General features: G+C 34.6%; 1 protein-coding gene across 1 annotated transcript in view; it reads right to left on the bottom strand.

Annotated features, from left to right (window-relative positions):
• DPP10 (dipeptidyl peptidase like 10) overlaps positions 1-23,807 on the bottom strand; it is a 676,003-nt gene that overhangs the window by 28,527 nt on the left and 623,669 nt on the right. Inside the window, exons 18-19 of the mRNA XM_082397857.1 lie at positions 11,079-11,177; positions 10,897-10,966 (exon numbers count right to left, since the gene is read on the bottom strand). Coding sequence (XP_082253983.1) covers positions 10,897-10,966; positions 11,079-11,177 — 169 coding nt within the window. The remainder of the gene's footprint in view (positions 1-10,896; positions 10,967-11,078; positions 11,178-23,807) is intronic.

Below are 23,807 nucleotides of genomic sequence, written 5' to 3'. Positions count from 1 at the left end.
AATAAAATAATATATATATAAATTGCTTAGCAAAGTGTCCAGTTTGTAGTTTGTTAAGTATTATTAACCCAATGTTCTGGTCAATGCTATGGGACTTGACTATCTCATCTTCCATTCCTCTCAAGGAAGCTGAGCTCCCAAACCTGGCCATCCCTAGGCAACTCTGCAGTGATAAGTCCTGAGCTTTTATATTATAAAAATCAAGTTTTTCTTATTTGGCTCAGTCCAAAGGATGAAAAATTCAGTTGCAGTAAAAGTGTTCTACTTTTCACAGTGGGTGGGTCTTTCAGTTAACTTAGAATGAATGAATATGTATGTATTTCTGTTTTTTTCTGTGTAATTGATTTCTTTCTACACATAGTCACATGTGATTATGCATCTGAGTGTAATTTGTGTGTCTCTGTATGTGTAAATTCTTTCTTTTGCTTCCACACATATATACTTCTTCTGGAACCACTAAAACAAGAGAATGTTACCCTCGTATATCTTTCTGATTTATAGAACTTATGACATAGATATTAGGTCTTTTTTTTTTGAGGCGTTATTTTTTTTCAATAAGTTTTCTTTATATTCAAGAAGCTGCTCAGACAATAAATTTAATGTTTTTTCTTGATCAAAATTTGATCTCAAATTTGGGAGGGTATTTTGTGTTAATAAAACTGCATCTTTTTTCATCTTTACCCTACTGCTCTTCTCACTTCTCTTCTTTTCCTCCTTCGATTTTTAGTAGAATAGCCTTCCACATATCAGGGTCAATTTCTGTCTGCTAAAGGCATTCTTCCTTTTCTGGAAGGAAATTCAATTCTATTCTGCTCTTTGATTTCTCTTGAATAGAAGCTAGAGATTGTTCCTTAGCATGATATAAAAACTGCATAAAACTATCATTAGAGCAATAAAAAAAAAAAAAACTCAGTTCTTTAAATCAAGTTATTTATATTGATATAGGAAGCCAAAGAATGAAGAGCTTATCGGAACACAGGTTGAAATGTTAAACAGCATGGATATTAATGAGCCAACCACAAAACCCCAAAATGGACTGTTAGTATTATCCACACAAAATTAACCTCGGGATAAACATCTTAGACAGCACATAAAATTATCAGAAGAGAACCAACAGAAAAGGGCCTCAGGGATGTCTTGTAGATAGAAATTGTGCAATAAAATGGAAGTTCCAATCTCCTAATCATCCCTACCGTCGAAGTCTTACTACATGAATTCTTATTTGTTGGCCAGTTTCCATTTGGGATAATTTCTAACAGAGTGGTTGAGGAGGTCGAAAGAGAAAGGGGTTTGTTGATCTTTATTTTCAGTTGCTGGGGATGGCTGTGTAATCACTGAGCTAGAAACCACTTCCTCCACCCCCTGGCCTTTGAGACATTGACACCTAAATCACTCACAGTCAAAAGACAGTTTAGCACATTGTATAAACAGATCGAGAACAGGAGACTCTACCTCATTCTTTATGTGAATATAATTGTTATGTAAATCTTTTATGCAAAAGATCTGCTTTAGATATTATAATGGAAAATATTCTACATGCTGGCTTAAGGGATATGGGTATATTCCAAAAGAAATAGACCTAAGTATGTGTATATTAAAATAAGAAGCTGATGGCAATCTTCACAACAATCTCATATTTCTTCATTTTCCATTTTGTGTGGGTGTGTGTGCTGCATGGCTTGTGGGATCTTAGTGCCCCAACCGTGGGTTGAACCCCGGGGCCAAGGCAGTGAAACTGCCAAGTTCTAACCAGTAGACCCCCAGAGAACTCCCTTCATTTTCTAAAGTAGAATACAATTCAGCATGAGAATGTTGTGAGTGTAACATTGAGGCATATAATACATAGGATGTATATCATGGATTGCAATGGATTTATAATATAGGGATGGATACTAATTATATACAAACTTTGAACCTTCATTTTATCATAGACAGGGCATCATTCACCTTCAATAATACATGGTGGTTATACAATACATTTTTCCTAACTAGAATCCTTTAGCTGGATTCCAAATGTCAATTTATCAACTGAAAAATGTGGCTATATAAACACAGGTAATTTTAATCTTAGCTTACATTATTGTGTCAGTTAAACAGAAATAATAATAACTATAGTGCTAACTATGAATAAGTAACATAATGTCACTGATGCACTCCTTCAACTTGGGGCTTTGTTGAATCCAACAACCAAAGGAGAAAACACCATGTTTAGTATCCTTAGTTTAACCTTTCAAAGACATGTCAAATTAGTAAAATAGTTAATGTTTTCTTCTATCATAGGTTTCAGAAAAAAATAAATAATTAAAAGAGAAGAAAAGAATGATCTAATATAGTCATACCCTTACATTTATGACTTAATATGTGACCATCCAAACCAAAAACAAAAAAAACCCAAAAAACCAGAATAAATTAGGAAGCATTTCTTATGAAAAGCACTCAGAAGCATATCTTTAAATATAGAATATACTTGTATGTTTCAAATAGGTAATCAATTGACATTATTCATATGAAACCATATCACATCATTCATGTCATTCGTAGGAAACCATTAATATCTGAGACTTGTATTAAGAGAGGAAAAGAGCTAAAATGGTATAAATATGTAAGTCATAGAAGTGACTTTATATATTTTTATGCTAGTATGTGTACATAAATCTATCAATTTAAAAGAATAGTCAAGAGATTATTCTGTCTTACACATTACATACACATTTTTGTAAATTTAGAATTTTTTTCCCTGTGACATTTTCTTAATACATCAACTTTGAGTGTGTACAGTTTTAAACAGTACTAAGAAATTAATACTGACATTAAGAGGCATTATCTATAGATTGTGAAAGAACAAGCTCTAATCTGTTCAAGAATAATATAAAAAGCAATGATCACCTTCTCCCCTTCCATTACCAAGATTAAATGCCACTGTCTTTTCTCTTCTTAATCATTTCCTGGGTATTACAGTGTGAGTACATTTTACATTCACTTAAATGAGCAACATGAACAAGAATGAGAAAAGTCAGAAACTTAAAATTTAAAGTTTGACCCTCCTTACATGGCAAAGCAGTAATGACTCATTGAGACAAGTACTAGCTATCTCTCTTGTCCATTTACATCTAGCAAATGTGTTATCTTTGTAAAAAACTGAGAGTGAAATGGGTATGTATTTGGCATGAACAAGTGGATAATCAAATAATGTTATAGAAATTTTGGAATATGTGTGTCTTTACTCTTGGGAAACAAAACAAACTTACTTCTAACAATGTGATCTGCTCAAAAGTCTATGAATCCACATAGTAAGTAAAGAGAGTAAAGACTTCCCATAAAGTGAACCCTCTGATTAGAATTTGGAATTTTATGAAATAGCTGTACAGCAAAGTGAATCAGCTATACGTATGCATATAACCCCTCTCTTTTGTATTTCCTTCCCATTTAAGTCACCACAGAGCATTGAGTAGAATTCCCTGTGCTATACAGTAGGTTCTCATTAGTTACCTATTTTATACATAGTAGTGTATATATGTCAATCCCAGTCCTACAATTCGTCCTTTATAATCTTTATTTTACACCAAAGCATTAACACGGTACAGGTGGAAAATGTTACATTCTAGAGATTATCACAAACTGTTAAGTGGGAAGAACGAAAGGTTATACGAATTTGGTTTTAGAGAAGTCCCTATTGATTCTGGACAGCATTTTTGATAATCTTCCAATAATAATTATCATGCAATGGGATATGTAAGTAGAGTACTGTGTAATAGAAAGAGCAGAGCTTTTTGATCTGAAAAATAAATTGAAAAAACCTTTGAGTTCAAACACTAATTTTGTCCTGCCCATGATCTTGGAGTTAATATACATGCCATATTTTAGTCATAGTTTCCTTGTGTTAAACTGAGGACAGTGATATTTACCTCACTTGGTCGCTGTAAGAATTAAAGATGGCATTTATACATCCTTAGCATGATGCCCCTTGTACAATAAACACTCAATAAACGGTAGCTATTATTAAATCCTATTATTTTAAGAAGATAATCTCAATAATCAAATGCAAAAGAGAAACAGTAAAAAGATAGCATGAAAACCAATCATTATTTAGCTTTATCCAGAAAGATTGTAAGAGAAATGAGAAACTCACCTCATGTTTTTCTGAGAAGAAAACTAAACTGCAGAAAAATTGACTCATCCTAAAGGCTGATTTAACACATTATAAACTCTCAAATAATTTACTTCTCTTTTTCTCTACTTTGATTTAACTCATTCCTGATGACTAACTCAGGGTTGATTGATTTCTTTGTTTATTCATTCATGTAGTCCTTCATTCATATATTCACTCATTCATACATTCATTTATTCATTCATTCTATGAATATTTTATGAACATAAACAATGCTCCAAGCACTGTGTTAAGGTAAAACAATACAAAAAGGGTTGTTATCAGCAATGAGTTTATAGTTTAAAAGAAGAGACAGCAAAGCAAATATTGTATGTAATCTGGTGTGGTTTCATGTTATAACAGAGGTGTGTATAGAATTATGTAAAAGTACATCTCGAAGTCTTAATAGAAACTAAAGGTACTGGGAGACTGTGGAAAAAGACACAGAGAAATGATTGAGAAGCTGGTATTTCATTTTTAAAACAGTTCTAAAAAATATCTAGAGCACTAAATGTCTCTTTAGAGGGTGGGTGGAGCCAGATGAAGATGGAGAGATATGTGGGAAACAGATGAAGATTTTTGTATGCTGTGTTAGGAAATGTGAACTTTTAATCAATTGGAGAATAATAATGAGAGGATTTTCCCCAGGAGAGCCACATTTTCAGATATGGATCTCACAAAGTTCACTCTAGCAGCAGAGTGGAAAAGAAACTGAAGGAGAGAGGATATAGCAATACATTACAGAAAAGGAAGTGTAGGTAGAGAGCAGGGTGACAGATTAGAATTGACTCGTCCAGTTATGCTCTATGCCTGGTGTGGGACTTGAAGAAGAGTGTGGGCTCTTGGAGGACCCCATTGGTTCAAAGGTCAAGACAAGACACTATGGTCCCAAGAACCTAATGTTATTCAACATTTTAAATAATATCCATATTGTTTTTTGAAAGGAAAATGTGTGTACGAAAAAAGTAGTGACGTTAACTTGACTGCTGGAGATGAGTAGCTGGATAATTTCGCTCACTATGAATGTACCAATTATACCCTGCTTTTTAACAGAATAACTATACAAAAAGAGCTGGCAGGGCTTCCCTGGTGGCGCAGTGGTTGAGAATCTGCCTGCTAATGCAGGGGACACGGGTTCGAGCCCTGGTCTGGGAAGATCCCACATGCCACGGAGCAGCTAGGCCCGTGAGCCACAACTACTGAGCCTGCGCGTCTGGAGCCTGTGCTCCGCAACAAGAGAGGCCGCGATAGTGAGAGGCCCGCGCACCAGGATGAAGAGTGGCCCCCACTTGCCGCAACTAGAGAAAGCCCTCACAGAAACGAAGACCCAACACAGCCAAAACTAAAAAATAAATAAATAATAATTAAAACTTTCTGCCTCAATTAAAAAAAAAAAAGAGCTGGCAAACAGCTTACTTCCATTAAGATGGCCAAGTCCTAGGACTCTGATATGAATAACATTGACTAAATGATGAAAATATCTAGATAAAAATGAATAATGCTCTCCAGTTAAAATGGCTTAGTGGGAAACTGTAGTAATAACCATATTCATCTGATTTCTGGCCACTGTCAATCTCTTCACTCAACACAAATTTGTGGAGCAACTCTGCAAAAACTAGTTGCTGTGAGGAAGACATAAATAAATAAGGCATTGTTTAATACATGGAATATATTACTATATTAAAATAAAGATTTTTAACATTTCTATTTTCTTAAGATGCTGAAATATTCATAAGCCATTCTATAAATTGTTTCTCTAAATACTCACTTCTAGACCGTGGATTTTTCCTTCAGAAACATTGGTGCAAAATCTAGTGGGAGTCAGAAATTCCCTAAATAGTATATAAAAACATCCTCACCAAATTAGGGTAATGTGGGAAAAGTAACAATATGATCAACATGATTCAAGATATATGGAAAGACTTTGAACAGAAGGCTGTCACTGTAGGAGGAGGCATAGATTTGAGATTGTTATAGGATATAGATGGGCTGATGAAGAGGGTGAAAGAAAGCTTCAGGAAGCTAAGACTTGATGGATGATCAAGAATTCATTAGGATTTCAAGGAAGGTGAATTCAGCGAGATGGGACTAAGTCATAAGGGCATGATAAAGGATGCTGCATTCTGGAAATTAATGTAATGTGTTGAACAGTCACTGCCTCTCTGCGTTAGACCTTTGCCAAGGGTGGCATGGATAAGTTGAACATGAAAGAGTATAAAATGGGAAGACATGATGATTCCTTGGTACTGAATGAAACTCCTCAGCTTGATATGCTTGTCTTCAGGAACACAGTGAACAGAGAAAAAACCTTTCATCTCTAATAACAGTATATCTGTTTAGATTGTTTCCTATCGGGCTCTAGGCCTTCAGATTTATATTAATTTATCAAGTAAACATCTGTAACTGTAGGCTCTCTCTCAAGTAATCTTCAGTCTTGCACTATTAAAAGACTTACAGATTAGTTAGTAAGTTTCATAAGGTTCCTTTATGTGTGCTACGTATTGTGGAGATAACACAAATCTAAACACATGACTACAGATTTCAAGATGCCATTTCAGCCATTAGCACAGCTTCTTGCACATAAAAGCAACATGGGAAATTTGTATTGTACTAAGTTACATATATAGGAGTAGAAAATAAGAATAACATAAGAAACAATAATTCAAGGAGGTACATGCTGAAATGGATATAGATGGATATAGTATATATATACTATAGACTAGATGCATATAGAATAGGTATGAATGTGAATATAGACTACTGGGTTCTTAAGTACTCAATATAACATTAAGGAGAAAGACTGGAGAAAGACAATTAGGCATCTAGAAGGACAATAGGAGTAAAAAAAAGAAAAAGAGGTCATGACCCCACAGAGGCTAATGTAAGTTGAGGCCACTGAGAAACATTTGTAGTGGCAATGCTTCTTAGATTTTCTATTACAGTAAAATATTTGGTTGCCATTGATTCACTTGTACTTTCAATATCATGAAATTAGGTTTGAGTTTCAGAAAATATGGCCACAGAGAGGTCCTCAAAGGACCATTTCTTCTGAGGTTCCATAATGAAAATTTAGCAGAAAGATGATTCCTAATAGCCAGAGGCTACTTTCTTCAAGGCCAATCTTCCTTCATCTCCTCAGATTGCTGCAGCCAGTCTCCAACTTACGCGTTCACTATAGAATTTCCTGGACGCAAACCCATCTCTATAGATGAAGAAGTGACTCACAGCCTGTCAGGTACTAGATGCACTGCACAGAATAGCAATAAAGTAGTGACACCAAAATCACTAAATCATCTCTTAGCCTCATTTAAATATTAGTTACTTTATTTACTATTCTTCACTGTCAAATTGTCCATTTAGGGAAAAAAAGGCAATTATTATTATTTTCTTTTTTCGAGTGTGGAGTCCACTTATAACTGAACACAGTACTTAATCTTAAGAAAAAAAATGCCCTTAAATTATAAGCCTTCTAAAAAACAGTTAAAAGACACTTTACACTTAAGCCATTCTGACCTATATGGGTTTCCAAGCATAAATATTTTAGGAATGATCATGTAGCTTAACGCAATCAATCATTTTATAAATATAAAATCAAAAAAGAAAAAAAACCTCAGTTTGGCTTTGTAAGTCATACTCTGTGAAACTGCTGAGAATTTACCTCTAAAAATCAAGGAGTTTGGATAAATTAAATTAATATTTAGTATAATCAGCATATAAAAACAAATGCAAACTAATGAATTAGTACTCACTTTTATTCTTTTCAACAAAAAAAGTGGCAAATTAAACTCTATAGGCCTAACTATATTATTTTATCTGCTTTAGTAATGTCTATTAAATAATTTTATGGATGCTAAAATATATTATTAAATGTTTATATTGATACTTTTAAATATTAAAATGACTACTACTTCTAATAATAACTATGTTTATGGTTACAATTTATTAAACACCAACTGCAAATATTTATGCTCTTCCAGACACTATGGTGACATGTTTATATATATATTATTCCATGTTATTGTCTTCAATTTATTTATAAGGAAACTGAAGCTTAGAAAAATTAAGCAATGTACTGGTAAATCTTTGAGCTGAGATTTGAACCCAGGCCTACCTGACTCCTAAGCCAGTACCTTTACTCTACTCTCCTGCCTCTAAAAAACACTTGACTATTCCTTTCCAATAAGAGAGTTGAGTCTTGTGCAATTCCTTATATTCCTCTTATGAACTAAAAATCACCCAGACCAAAGCACAAATCTGATGGCAGGACAAGCCAGTTGGCTTCTCTGACTCAAGGCTACAGAGAGAATTTGAACTCTTGTCTACTTTTTCCCCCGAAGTCTGACACACTCTGGAGCCAGTGGATATGTGAATGGGAAGAACCGTCTACAAATCCAACTGCCTATGTAAGTCATGCTTCAAGGAAGGATGCCTAGTAGGGTTCCTTTCCCTGAGAAGCCTCATTTCTCAGTGAATAAAAAGAACAATCCCTTTTCCCAAAAGGAGATATGACTGAGACAGAACACGAGGTTGAGAATTTTTTTTTCAGTTTTTTCTCATTTTAGTGCCTGAGATATTTCCCCAGTAAATCACACATACAGTTCAAATAGGAATTGAATACTCACCCACAAAAATGAATGAAATAATGCCATGTGCAACAACACGGATGGACCTAAAGATTATCATACTAAATGAAGTAAGTCAGACAGAGAAAGACAAATATCATACCCTATCACTTATACATGGATTCTTAAAAAATGATAAAAATGAACTTATTTACAAAACAGAAATAGACTCACAGACATAGAAAACAAACTTATGGTTACCAAAGGGGAAATGGGGGAGGACGGATAAATTAGGAGTTTGGGATAAACATATATACACTATGTATAAAATATATATATATATATATATATATATATATATATATATATATATATATATATATATATATATAAAATAGATTAACTGAATCACTTTGCTGTATACCTGAAACGTAAATCAATTAAAATTTATTATACTTCAATTAAAATAAAAGCACTAAAGACAACTAAGTGAAAGAGAAGATACAGGAGAAGGAGTTAAGATAAAAGAGCAAATAAGAACTTCCTCAGGAAGATACCAAGAAATTTCAGGGCCTCTGGCTATTAGGGACAAAGGAGAAAGGTCCTGGCATGAGAAACAAAGATAGCTCAAGGTATTAGAGTTAGGAATAAACATTGGAGTGAGTGAAAATATTAAGTATTATATTTTCTGTATTATTTGGCTTATTAAAATGAAATGACATATTGTTTCTATTTATCAAAAGATCTAAATCAATGCAATCTATATTAAAAAGAATGAATTATAATCACAATAATTATAAGACTCACATGTGCTAGGCATTTTATATGTTGTTTCATTTAATCTATTTCATTTAATCTAAAAAGCAGCCTTAAAACATAGGCTGGATTATAATGCTCATTTTATATTTGGAAAAGCTGAACCTTACAAGAGGTTAAGTCACTTGTTCAAGGACACACTGTTAGTAAATGACAAAACTGGAATTTGAAGCCAGGCAGCTGGATTCTGCAGACTGAATACTTACTGTCCACATTCAATAGTCATAACAAGTAATGTTATTTTCTATTCTACTCTTCCAAAAAGGCTCTGAACAATTGTAGACAATTTTAAACACTGTCATAGCAATATGTTGGCTGGGTTCTTAATAAGGAAAATAACTAATAACTCTCAGGAATACAATTCTACATCAATATCAAGTTAGTTAACCAATAGATGTTAGAGGCCTCTGTGCCCAGTAGTATATAGTCACAATATAATCGCACAGAAAGTATGAATGAATTCAATTCCAAAGTCAAGTCCAAGTTGGAAAAACCTAAGAGTCAGGTTTTTCTGAGGACAGGAGTGGCCCCCTGCTGATCTTAAATCCAGGAAGCAAAACTGGTAAGAGTAATATAAATATAACGAATTGCTTCAACAATGGAAATAAATGTTTCCTCAATGCTGCATCAAGAACTAATAGAAAACATAAGGCTTACCTGTGAAAACATGGATGTACTTTAAAAACATCACGCTAAGTGAAAAAACCAGTCACAGAAGGGCAAATACTGCATGATTCCACTTACATGAGGCATCTAAAATAGTCAGATTCATAGAAGCATAGAGTAGAATGGTGGTTGCCAGGGGCTGGAGAGAGGAGGGATGGGGAGTTGCTTTTCAATGGGTATAAAGTTTCAGTCATGCAAGATGAATAAGGTCTAGAGATCTGCTATACAGCACTGCGCCTGTAGTTAACAACACTGTATTGGATACCTAAAATTTTGTCCAGAGGGTAGATCTCATGTTAAGTGCTCTCACCACAATTTTAAAAAAATGGCTTTTACAAATCTAGTATAACTTTGATATGACAAATATATCACAAAGAAAGTAAGAAAGAAAGAAAGAAAACAAAGGGAGCATAGAGCTTGAGTAATTGCTAAACAGACATCCATAAACCAAACTATATGTGTCATTATTCCCAGGAGTAACATTGAGTGCAATTTGGGATGCAAGAAGCACAATCAATTGCACACCCCTCCATATTATTTAGTGGTGGTGTCCTTGAGGAGCTCATACAACTGACAGCTGTCCCAGTTATCTACACATACAGGATTTCTTCTGTTGTTTTTTAATCTGAATACTGCCATGTGAGACATAAGAAAAATTCTAAAGTCTTTAGGTTCCTTTATTTCAAAAACAAATAAAATACTTACATTATTAACAGAAGAGCATACTGGTTTCGGTCCGTAAAATCTTTGGGAAAGGACAACTGTAAAGGAAGTTCTTTTAAAGAAAGAGCAAAATATTAAAGATGGAGAGTCATTTATATGTAAAACTATAAGGTGCAGAGAAAGTTTTTTTTTTTTTGAATAACATAGCATGCACAAAACTTTACCATAGTCATCAATATGAAGCGTTTTAATTTCTGACTTTACTATCTTCTTCTTCAGGATAGCTTCCTTCAGCATAGAATTGCTTTCCAATATAAAATATTCTATAAGTCAAAAAGGATGGTGTAAATAATCTCTATGTGTTGATTAAGAAACAGTGTAACACAAATAATTATCCATCATTACCATTTGACAGGCACTGTGCTAGTCACCGATTACTCTCTCATAAATTCTCTTCTGGATTATTACAACAGTTTTCTAACTGAGCTTCTTTATTCCAGTGAAATTGTCTCCAGTTGCCCCTTATACTTGGAATTAGCATTTACGTTTTCAAAATGTAAATCTGATCATGTTAATGTTATGCTTAAGAATATGTTTTAAATAATACAAAATTATCTAGCACCCAGTGATTTAAAATTCACAATGCCTGAATTCTAATACAAAGTTACCAAGCATACAAAAAATCAGGAAAATATCACCCATGATGAGTACAAATTTTATTCAATAGAAAGAACCCAGAAATGACACAGATGCATATAATAGATAGACAATGACATTAAAACAGAGATTATAATTACATTCCATGTGTTCATTAAGTTTAAAAAAAGCCTGAGGATATTAAGGAGAAATATGAAAGACATTTTAAAAACAAATAAGTTAAAATTCTAAAAATAAGAACTGAAAAATTTGAGATACATGAAAACTATAAAATCTAAGATGAAAATATACTGGCTAGGATTAACAACATATTAGATACTGCAGAAGAAAAGATTAATGAATTCAACAATATAGCAATAGAAAATATTAAAATGGTTTTTTTAATAAAAACCAAAAAAAAAAAAAAAGAGAGAAAACTGATAAAACATGAAGGGAAAGAAACATCAGGAACTGCTGGAATTTTGATTGATATATTAAATATATAGATTTATGGGGATTTTTATATACTAAAAATAGTGAACTTTCTAGTCCATAAATATGTATGCATGTATATATCCATTTGAGTCTTTAATTTCTTCCAGAAATGTTTGCTTTCATTTTAGGAGACTGATACATTTCTATTAGATGTATTATTGGATAGTATATAGTATACTATAGTATATAGTACATAGATTCAGATGTTACTTTAAGTAGTTATTTTTAACTATTTTTAAATTTTGCATTGCCTTATAGTATATAAAATAGTTGATTTTTGTATATTAACCTATACTTGTAATAACCCTGATAAATTCACTCATTATTTCTAATAGTATTATGAGTGTGTGTGGATTCCATTTTTTTTGTTTGTTTATTTGGTTCTGTTTTGTTTATATCTTCTGCAAATAAAGGCAATTTTTTTTACCTATATTTCTTTTTCTTGCCTCATTTCACTAAGTCCTCTAATACAATGTTGCAAAGAGGTGGTGAGAGCAGACATTTTTACTTTTTCCCAGTTTTGGGGGAAATGCATTGTCTTCAACATTAAGTATGATGTCAGTTGTAGTATTTTTGTACATACCATTCATCAAGTTAAATCATTTTGTTTTCTTCTTGCCCAGTTATTATTACTACTTTATTATTGTTGTTTTTCATTTTTAATCAAATATTTTTTCTAAATCCTTTGAGTTGTTAAGTTTACAGTATAACATAGTAAGTTTCATTGATTAATTATTGAATATCATAGCAATCATGGATTCCTCAGGTAAACCCCACATAGTCATAATATATTACCCTTTTATAAATTGCAGATTCATATCTGAATCTGTCTCAATTCACTGGCTTTCTTTTCCTAGTTATGAGTCATATTTTCTAGCTTCTATATGTAGCCAGGAATGTTTTACTGGACTCTAACCACTGTGATGTTTACATTGTTGAGTTCTGGACATCGTTCTGTCCTTTTATTAATTGTTGGACTTTGTTATAGCAGATGTTTAAGCTATTTGCAGGTCAGCTTAATTATTTGAAAGCTTTAAAAAATATTTTATTTAGTGTGAGTTTGAATGACCTTTGCTCTATGACTTGTTACGCTCTAACACTAAGGCATGACTCTTCTGGGATCTCTCCTAAACATTCCAGTGTTCTGACTGTTTGGAACTTTAATATATCCCAGCACTGTGTGAGCTCTGGCTTTTCCCAGGCTCAGAGTATCTTCCTACGTATGCTCAGCTAGGTATTTTCAGCAACAGATGCAAGATGATCCCTTGTAGCCCTATGCAGATTCCTGGTATCCTTTCTCTCTGTCTCTTCTTGTGCTCCAGTGTTGTCCAGCTTCCCAACATTCCAGAATCTTCAACCCTTCTGAACACCAATTTCTGTCTCAACTGTGACTCTGAGATACCCTTATACACTTATTTAATTGTTCCTCTTTACCCTAGAATCCAAAAAATAATTCCAGCCAGAGAGCCAGGACAATTACAACATTCACCTGACTTGTTTCCCTTCTTTCAGGGATCAGAGGCCTATCGTGACTCTTGTCCCATGCTTGAAAAGTGTTGTTTCATGTGTTTTATCCAGTTATTTTTGAAAACAAATTCTTTTATTTTCTGTTTCACTTTTCTTTTCTTTCTTTTTGCCAAGAGGCCATGTCTACTTTCAGGTACTCCATGGCCAGAATAAGAATATTATTTTAATTGTCAATGGTTTATCATTGATACTTTATTGTTAATTACAAACTCCTTAGGATGAAACAAAAGGCTTTTATGATCTGGCTCCAGCCTGCCCTATAGCCTATACCTTTGCTTTTATCTTAAATGTTTTGTTCCAGCCACAATGAACAACTTTTATCTTGCAGGTGTAAATAGTTTCATGCCTCATGATTGTGTATTCACATTCTTTCTTCCAGAAATGCTTTCCACTGACTTCCTCTTTTTTTGAACTGTGTCTACTTCTACCAGAGAAATTATCATATTCAATTATAACCATTAAATTTTCTGATTCTTGCTTTGGACTGTGAATTCTGTGTGATTTCAGGCACACCAAACCACCTCTCTTGTAAATAAGTGTCGTCCTCTATAATACAAATTTGGGAAATTAGATGTTCTCAGAGATTTCTTCTATCTCCCTGATACAAGAAATTTCAGATTATTTAAACAATAGCATATTTTCAAAGAATCTATCCCAAATATTCAATTATAAAATTTAAAATGTGAATACTTCAACTTTATACACTTTCATTAAGGATTCAGCATTTATAATGTAAGACTTGTCATAAAAATGTACTTAATTGTGGATAAAAGCATTCTTTTTGTATTTAGAAACCAATATCACCTGATATTTGTTAATTACATAGGCAGCAATTTTTAGAGACTAAAGCCCATTAAATTTTTACCTTTATACCTTACTAGAGAGCATCTTGTTGGATAAATATTTTTAAAAGTGAACAACAGTTTATTGTATTACAGTGACTAGTTAACTAAATAAATGAATGAATAAATAGAGCTGGAGGCACCAATATGAGAGTAATATACTAATAATTTCTCATGGCTTCTCTTTATTATCAAAAATGAATGGGAAAAAATAAATTACATGAGATAAGAGGTACTTGAAATTTTTTTACTTCTAAATCAAAGGTATTCATTTGCTCATGGTAAAAAAAAAAATCAACCCATGGTCACAGAGAAATAAAATTATATTTAAGGAAAAAAAATACAGAAGAAAATAAAGCCATTTTCAAAAGCATACGGAAATTTTTTCATGACAAATTCGGAAAATATGTTTCAATCATAGTTTTTTGTGAAACATTATGAAGACAAGGTAGTATTAAGACATGATTTTAATTGTGGGATTGAGGAAGAAAAGAGGATTAAAGTGAAAACAGAAAATTAGGAAGAAGGAAGAAAGGGAGAGAAGAGAAAATATTAGAAAGGAAGTATAAGGAGGGATGAGAAGGAGATGCAAGGGAGAGAAAGGAAGAAAGGGAAGAGACTAAAAATGAATTAAAGTAAAGGAAATCATATATACACAATTAAGGAGAAAGAAAAAAATGAATATATAAAAAGAGGAAAAGGAAAGATAGCAATATGAGACAAAGGACTTTTGAAATACTAAGTAAAATTTTACATATATGTATCAACTCCTAGTCACTGAACATTTTTTTTTTATTTTTTTATACAGCAGGTTCTTATTAGTCATATATTTTATACACATCAGTATATACATGTCAGTCTCAATTTCCCAATTCATCACACCACCACCCCCAACCCCCCGCCGCTTTCCCCCCTTGGTGTCCATACATTTTTTTCTCTACTTCTGTGTCTCAATTTCTGCTCTGCAAACCAGTTCATCTGTATAATTTTCTAGGTTCCACATATATGTGTTAATATAAGGTATTTGTTTTTCTCTTTCTGACTTGCTTCACTCTGTATGACAGTCTCTAGATGCATCCACGTCACTACTAATGACCCAATTTCGTTCCTTTTTATGGCTGAGTAATATTCCATTGTATATATGTACCACTTCTTCTTTATCTATTTGACTGTCGATGGGCATTTAGGTGGCTTCCATGACCTGGCTATTGTAAATAGTGCTGCAATGAACATTGGGGTGCATGTGTGTTTTTTGAATTATGGTTTTCTCTGGGTATATGCCCAGTAGTGGGATTGCTGGATCATATGGTAATTCTATTTTTAGTTTTTTAAGGACCCTCCATACTGTTCTCCATAGTGGCTGTATCAATTTACATTCCCACCAACAGTGCAAGAGGATTCCCTTTTCTCCACACCCTCTCCATCATTTGTTGTTTGTAGATTTTCTGATGATACCCATTCTAACCGGTGTGAGGTGATACCTCATTGTAGTTTTGATTTGCATTTCTCTAACAATTAGTGATGTTGAGCAGCTTTTCATGTGTCTGTTGGCCATCTGTATGTCTTCTTTGGAGAAATGTCTATTTAGATCTTCTGCCCATTTCTAGGCTGGGTTGATTGTTTCTTTAATACTGAGCTGCATGAGCTGTTTATATATTTTGGAGATTAATCCTTTCCCCATTGATTCTTTTGCAAATATTTTTTCCCATTCTGAGGGTTGTCTTTTCATCTTGTTTATGGTTCCCTTTGCTGTACAAAAGCTTTTAAGTTTCATTAGGTCCCATTTATTTATTTTTGTTTTTATATCCATTACTCTAGGAGATGGATCAAAAAAGATCTTGGGCCTTCCCTGGTTGCGCAGTGGTTGAGAGTCTGCCTGCCAATGCAGGGGACACGGGTTCGAACCCTGGTCTGGGAAGATCCCACATGCCACGGAGCAGCTAGGCCCGTGAGCCACAATTACTGAGCCTGTGCGTCTGGAGCCTGTGCTCCGCAACAAGAGAGGCCACGATGGTGAGAGGCCCGCGCACCATGATGAAGAGTGGCCCCCACTTGCCGCAACTAGAGAGGGCCCTCGCACAGAAACGAAGACCCAACACAGCCATAAATAAATAAATTAAAAAAAAAAAAAAGATCTTGCTGTGATTTATGTCAATGAATGTTCTTCCTATGTTTTCCTCTAAGAGTTTTATAGTGTCTGGTCTTACATTTAGGTCTCTAATACATTTTGAGTTTACTTTTGTGTATGGTGTTAGGGACTGTTCTAATTTTATTCTTTTACATGTAGCTGTCCAGTTTTCCCAGCGCCACTTATTGAAGAGACTGTCTTTTCTCCATTGTATGTCGTTGCCTCCTTTGTCATAGATTAGTTGACCATAGGTGCGTGGGTTTACCTCTGGGCTTTCTATCCTGTTCCATTGATCTGTATTTCTGTTTTTGTGCCAGTACCATATTGTCTTGATTACTGTAGCTTTGTAGTACAGTCTGAAGTCAGGGAGTCTGATTCCTCCAGCTCCGTTTTTTTCCCTCAAGACTGCTTTGGCTATTTGGGGTCTTTTGTGTCTCCATACAAATTTTAAGATTTTCTGTTTTTGTTCTGTAAAATATGCCATTGGTAATTTGATAGGGATTGCACTTAACCTGTAGATTGCTTTGCGTAGTATAGTCATTTCCACAATATTGATTCTCCCAATCCAAGAACATGGTATATCTCTCCATCTGTTGGTATCATCTTTAATTTCTTTCATCAGTGTCTTATAGTTTTCTGCTTAAAGGTCTTTTGTCTCCCTAGGTAGGTTTATTCCTAGGTATTTTATTCTTTTTGTTGCAATGGTAAATGGGAGTGTTTCCTTAATTTCTCTTTCAGATTTTTCATCATTTGTGTATAGGAATGCAAGAGATTTCTGCGCATTAATTTTGTATCCTGCTACTTTACCAAATTCATTAATTACCTCTAGAAGTCTTCTGGTGGCATCTTTAGGATTCTCCATGTATAGTATCATGCCATCTGCAAACAGTGACAATTTTACTTCTTCTTTTCCAATTTGTATTCCTTTAATTTCTTTTTCTTCTCTGATTGCCGTGGCTAGGACTTCCAAAACTATGTTGAATAATAGTGGTGAGAGTGGACATCCTTGTCTTCTTCCTGATCTTAGAGGAAATGCATTCAGTTTTTCACCATTGAGAATGATGTTTGCTGTGGGTTCATCATATATGGCCTTTATTATGTTGAGGTAGGTTCCCTCTATGCCCACTTTCTGGAGAGTTTTTATCATAAATCGGTGTTGAATTTTGTCAAAAACTTTTTCTGCATCTATTGAGATGATCATATGGTTTTTATTCCTTTTGTTAATTTGGTGTATCACATTGACTGATTTGCATATATTGAAGAATCCGTGCATCCCTGGGATAAATCCCACTTGAACATGGTGTATGATCCTTTTAATGTGCTGTTGGATTCTGTTTGCTAGTATTTTGTTGAGGATTTTTGCATCTATATTCATCAGTGATATTGGTCTGTAATTTTCTTTTTTTGTAGTGTCTTTGTTTGGTTTTGGTATCAGGGTGATGGTGGCCACATAGAATGAGATTGTGAGTGTTCCTTCCTCTGCAATTTTTTGGAAGAGTTTGAGAAGGATGGGTGTTAGCTCTTCTCTAAATGTTTGACAGAATTCACCTGTGAAGCCATCTGGTCCTGGGCTTTTGTTTGTTGGAAGATTTTTAATCACAGTTTCAATTTCATTACTTGTGATTGGTCTGTTCATATTTTCTATTTCTTCTTGTTTCAGCCTTAGAAGGTTATACTTTTCTAAGAATTTGTCCATTTCTTCCAGGTTGTCCATTTTATTGGCATAGATTTGCTTGTAGTAGTCTCTTAGGATGCTCTGTATTTCTGCAGTGTCTGTTGTAACTTCTCCTTTTTCATTTCTAATTTTATTGATTTGAGTCCTCTCCCTCTTTTTCTTGATGAGTCTGGCTAACGGTTTATCAATTTTGTTTTTTTTCTCAAAGAACCAGCTTTTATAGTTTTATTGATCTTTGCTATTGTTTTCTTTGTTTCTATTTCATTTATTTCTGCTCTGATCTTTATGATTTCTTTCCTTCTGCTAACTTTGGGTTTTGTTTGTTCTTCTTTCTCTAGTTCCTTTAGGTGTAACATTAGATTGTTTATTTGAGATTTTTCTTGTTTCTTGAGGTTGCTTGTATAGCTATAAACTTCCCTCTTAGAACAGCTTTTGCTGCATCCCATAGGTTTTGGATCTTCGTGTTTTCATTGTCACTTGTCTCTAGGTATTTTTTGATTTCCTCTTTGATTTCTTCAGTGATCTCTTGGTTATTTAGTAACGTATTGTTTAGCCTCCATGTGTTTGTTTTTTTATGGTTTTTTCCCTGTAATTCATTTCTAATCTCATAGTGTTGTGGTCAGAAAAGATGCTTGATATGATTTCAATTTTCTTAAATTTACTGAGGCTTGATTTGTGACCCAAGATATGATCTATCCTGGAGAATGTTCTGTGCACACTTGAGAAGAAAGTATAATCTGCTGTTTTTGGATGGAATGTCCTATAAATATCAATTAAATCTATCTGGTCTATTGTGTCATTTAAAGCTTGTGTTGCCTTATTAATTTTCTGTTTGGATGATCTGTCCATTGGTGAAAGCGGGGTGTTAAAGTCCCCTACTATGATTGTGTTACTGTCGATTTCCCCTTTTATGGCTGTTAGTATTTGCCTTATGTATTGAGGTGCTCCTATGTTGGGTGCATAAATATTTACAATTGTTATACCTTCCTCTTGGATCGATCCCTTGATCATTATATAGTGTCCTTCTTTGTCTCTTGTAATTGTCTTTATTTTAAAGTCTATTTTGTCTGATATGAGAATTGCTACTCCAGCTTTCTTTTGATTTCCATTTGCATGGAATATCTTTTTCCATCCCCTCACTTTCAGTCTGTATGTGTCTCTAGGTCTGAAGTGGGTCATTTGTAGACAGCATATATATGGGTCTTGTTTTTGTATCCATTCAGCTAGTCTGTGTCATTTGGTTGGATCATTTAATCTATTCACGTTTAAGGTAATTATCGATACATATGTTCCTATTACCATTCTCTTAATTGTTTTGGGTTTGTTTTTGTAGGTCCTTTTCTTCTCTTGTGTTTCCCACTTAGAGAAGTTCCTTTAGCATTTGTTGTAGAGCTGGTTTGGTGGTGCTGAATTCTCTTAGCTTTTGCTTGTCTGTAAAGCTTTTGATTTCTCCATCGAATCTGAATGAGGTCCTTGCTGGGTAGAGTAATCTTGATTGTAGGTTCTTCCCTTTCCTCACTTTAAGTAAATCATGCCACTCCCTTCTGGCTTGTAGAGTTTCTGCTGAGAAATCAGCTGTTAACCTTATGGGAGTTCACTTGTATGTTATTTGTCGTTTTTTCCTTGCTGCTTTCAATAATTTTTGTCTTTAATTGTTGCCAATTTGATTACAATGTGTCTCAGTGTGTTTCTCCTTGGGTTCATCCTGTATGGGACTCCCTGCGTTTCCTGGACTTGGGTGGCTATTTCCTTTCCCATATTACGGAACTTTTCCACTATAATCTCTTCAAATATTTTCTTGGGTTCTTTCTCTCTCTCTTCTCCTTCTGGGACCCCTATAACACGAACATTGTTGCGTTTAATGTTGTCCCAGGGGTCTCTTAGGCTGTCTTCATTTCTTTTCATTCTTTTTTCTTTATTCTGTTCCACAGCAGTGAATTCCCCCATTCTGTCTTCCAGGTCACTTATCCGTTCTTCTGCCTCAATTATTCTGCTATTGATTCCTTCTAGTGTATTTTCCATTTCAGTTATTGTATTGTTCATCTCTGTTTGTTTGTTCTTTAATTCTTCTAGGTCTTTGTTAAACATTTCTTGCATCCTCTCAATCTTTGCCTCCATTCTTTTTCCGAAGTCCTGGATCATCTTCACTACCATTATTCTGAATTCTCTTTCTGGAAGATTGCCTATCTCCATTTCATTTAGTTGTTTTTCTGGGGTTTTATCTTGTTCCTTCATCTGGTACATAGCCCTCTGCCTTTTCATGTTTTCTATCTTTCTGCGATGTGGTTTTTGTTCCACAGGCTGCAGTATTCTAGTTCTTCTTGATTCTTCTGTCTGCCCTCTGGTGGATGAGGCCATCTATGAGGCTTGTGCAAGTTTCCTGATGGGAGGGACTGGTGGTGGATAGAGCTGGCTGTTGCTCTGAGGGGCAGAGCTCAGTAAAACTTTAATCTGCTTGTCTGCTGATGGGTGGGGCTGGGTTCCCTCCCTGTTCGTTGTTTGGCCTGAGGCGACGCAACACTGGAGCCTTGCAGGGCTGTTTGGTGGAGCTAATGGTGGGCTCATGCCAAGGAGTACTTCCCAGAACTGCTGCTGCCAGTGTCCTTGTCCTCACAGTGAGGCACAGCCACCCCCTGCCTCTGCAGGAGACCCTCCAACACTAGCAGGTTGGTGTGGTTCAGTCTCCTATGGGGTCAATGCTCCTTCCCCTGGGTCCCAATGCACACACTACTTTGTGTGTGCCCTCCAAGAGTGGAGTCTCTGTTTCCCCCAGTCCTGTCAAAGTCCTGCATCAAATCCCGCTTGCCTTCAAAGTCTGATTCTCTAGGAATTCCTCCTCCCATTGCCGGACCTCCAGGTTGGGCAGCCTGACGTGGGGCTCAGAACCTTCACTCCAATGGGTGGACTTCTGTGCTATAAGTGTTCTCCAGTTTGTGAGTCACCCACCCAGCAGTTATGGGATTTGATTTTATTGTGATTCCGCCCCTCCTACCATCTCACTGAGGCTTCTCCTTTGTCTTTGCATATGGGGTATATTTTTTGGTGAGTTCCAGTGTCTTCCTGTCGATGATTGTTCAGCAGTTAGTTGTGATTCCGGTGGTCTCGAAAGAGGGAGTGAGAGCATGTCCTTCTACTCCGCCATCTTGAACCAATCTCGTCACTGAACATTTTAATGAAGGGTTTCTTTTTCATTATAAAGGTAATATATGTTCATTGTAGAACATTAGGAAAATACTTAAGAAAAAAGAACAAAAAATCATCTGAAAGGTTGCTAGGCAAATACAAGACTTTTACTGTTTGCAAATATTGTCTTCTGGAAATTTAATATGCATTTTCAAATAATTTTGTTTAAGTGGCATAAATATTTGAACTCCTTAATCACTAAGAAATATAGCTTAAACAGTTCTGAGGAATAGACTTTTAAAAACATATTTTTATTTTTAATCCTAGTGGGGAACTAGTGGCAAATCTAGAACAATTTGATGAAATTTTAATAAAGGACTATTTACAAATATAGGACAAAGGGCAGGGAGGTCATAAGGGGTAGTACCATAACCCAGGGCTTATGACAAGGGCTAGGCCTGCAGGTCAAGGGGAGAGAGCAGTTACTTGGAGTTGGTTGCATGAAAGGTCCACAGTGACCTTCACCCAAGAGTCAGAGCTACTTGGGTGACTCCACAGGGATAGCACTGGAGAAATACAGACTCCAAAGTCACTTTTCTGCCTCTTTTCAGTCACCTATAGGATTCACTTTAGCTGGATCCAATTGGCAGCCAAATGGCAGCAGAACTTAAGTCATCAGTACAAACTCCTGCTGGGGTAGAGACCATGGGAGAGCAAAACAATTAAGAGTGGCTCTGAAAAGACAAATGGAAGATATTCAGGGCACAAATCAGTATTCTATTAAAGTTTATTTACAAATCCCCCCTTTTATTATTTTTATTATGTTTTTTCACTTCTATCAGTAGCATGGTTATAATTTTCTCTCTTCAGAATTATCTCTTCAGTATAAGCCATTAAAAGGAAAAATATAGGGTAAATAGATATAAAAGATTTAATGCTTATGGTTGAGTTATTTTTTCCAAAAGATTTGCTGTAATTTATATTTCTACCAGCAATTTATGAGAGCCTCGTTATATCCTCATTAGCAATGTAAATTTTTTGATGTTATTAATTTGTTAGGAAAAATTACTTGGCAGTGTTTTACTTTGCATTTCTTTGATAACTGGTGGTTTAAAGGTTTTCCATGTTTGTTAAATATTTTCATTTTTCTTTTTTCAATATACTTTTCATGCTTTACTCTACTTTGTGTGGCCCCAAAATGAGTTATGACTGATTCATTAGTTTAATGAAGATTAACCTGAAGATCCATTAACCCAAAGATTTACTTGCAATCAAATGCAAATTTTATCTCAATAAATAATTGTCTTTTGAAAAGAAAATTAAGCACCTGATCACTGTTCACAGTCCCTTTTTGTTTTTCTTGATCCTGAGACTATCACTAAGTGATAATTCACTCAGAATTCACTTATAAATGAGAAAATCAGAAAGGTTTCCCTCAGAGGAAAGTGTGTCATGATTTGCAACAAAAGTTATTAGAAAACAACATTGCCTTTTAACAGTAGAATAAAATTAATTAAAGTCAGGTTGGGGATTTTAAAAAATATATCATTTTGGCAGAATATGCAATGTAACACAAATAGTTGCTGTTTATTGAGTGTCTCCTATGTTGCAAATGTATCTCATCCTCACAGAAAATTCATTTGCTAATATTTTTACAAGGAAATTGATTCTATGAGATTATACCCACAAAAGGTATGTGGTGGACTCACTTTATACACTAATTTTTCTATCTGTGAAATTCAGCCTTCTTTCTATTTTATCAAATAAACTGTCTTTATTATCATTATTGTTGCCGTTAGTGTTAGTATTCAACAGATTTAATTTGCTTACCATAACCGCTTTAGGATTTACACTAAGTAGAAACTAAAAGATGTGCTAACTGATTTCCAACCACACAGAACTCCATTAACTATTTAGAAGTTTTGTCTTTCTCTAGAATAGGCAGGAAGTCTCCATATGGTGGTATTTGAAGAGTATAAAAGGTCTTTCTCTGTCCTCTAAAAATGATATTTGTCATTCAACATTTCACTTTTATGCCTGCCTCTCCTTTAAGTCAAAGCATTTAAGTAAGACTACTACTTAAACCTAAGTATGTGATGAGACAGACAAAAACACAGTAGAATGAGCTGCCATTGTATGGTAGTGATAATAAACCCTATTCTGGAGTCAGACGATCTTATTTGATTCCTGGTGCTGCCACCTATTATATTAGAGTGCCTCTAGCCAAGTTTTTTAACCTCTTTGTGGCTCAGTTCCCTCATCTGTAAAAAAGGATAATAAAATTAACAACATCAGGGGGTATTCTGAGGAGTAAATGTGTTAATAAATATAAGCCTCATTTACTAGATTATGGTAAATCATTACAGCATGAGAGTGTTGATTAAATAAAGTTTTTAAATGAAAGAAGGAAAAGAAGGATAGATGAAAGGAAGGAAACAGGGAGGCAGGAAGCAACCTGGCTATTCATTTTTAAGATCAGCTCAGCCATGTTTGTATTTATACACTCTCCTATTAAAGTTCTTAAACA

This window comes from Balaenoptera borealis, assembly GCF_965194805.1.
Source record: "Balaenoptera borealis genome assembly, chromosome: 6".
In the NCBI taxonomy this organism is placed as follows: Eukaryota; Metazoa; Chordata; class Mammalia; order Artiodactyla; family Balaenopteridae; genus Balaenoptera; species Balaenoptera borealis.
The sequence above is the reverse complement of the archived record's forward strand: the minus strand, read 5'-3'. Positions and strand labels throughout refer to the sequence as shown.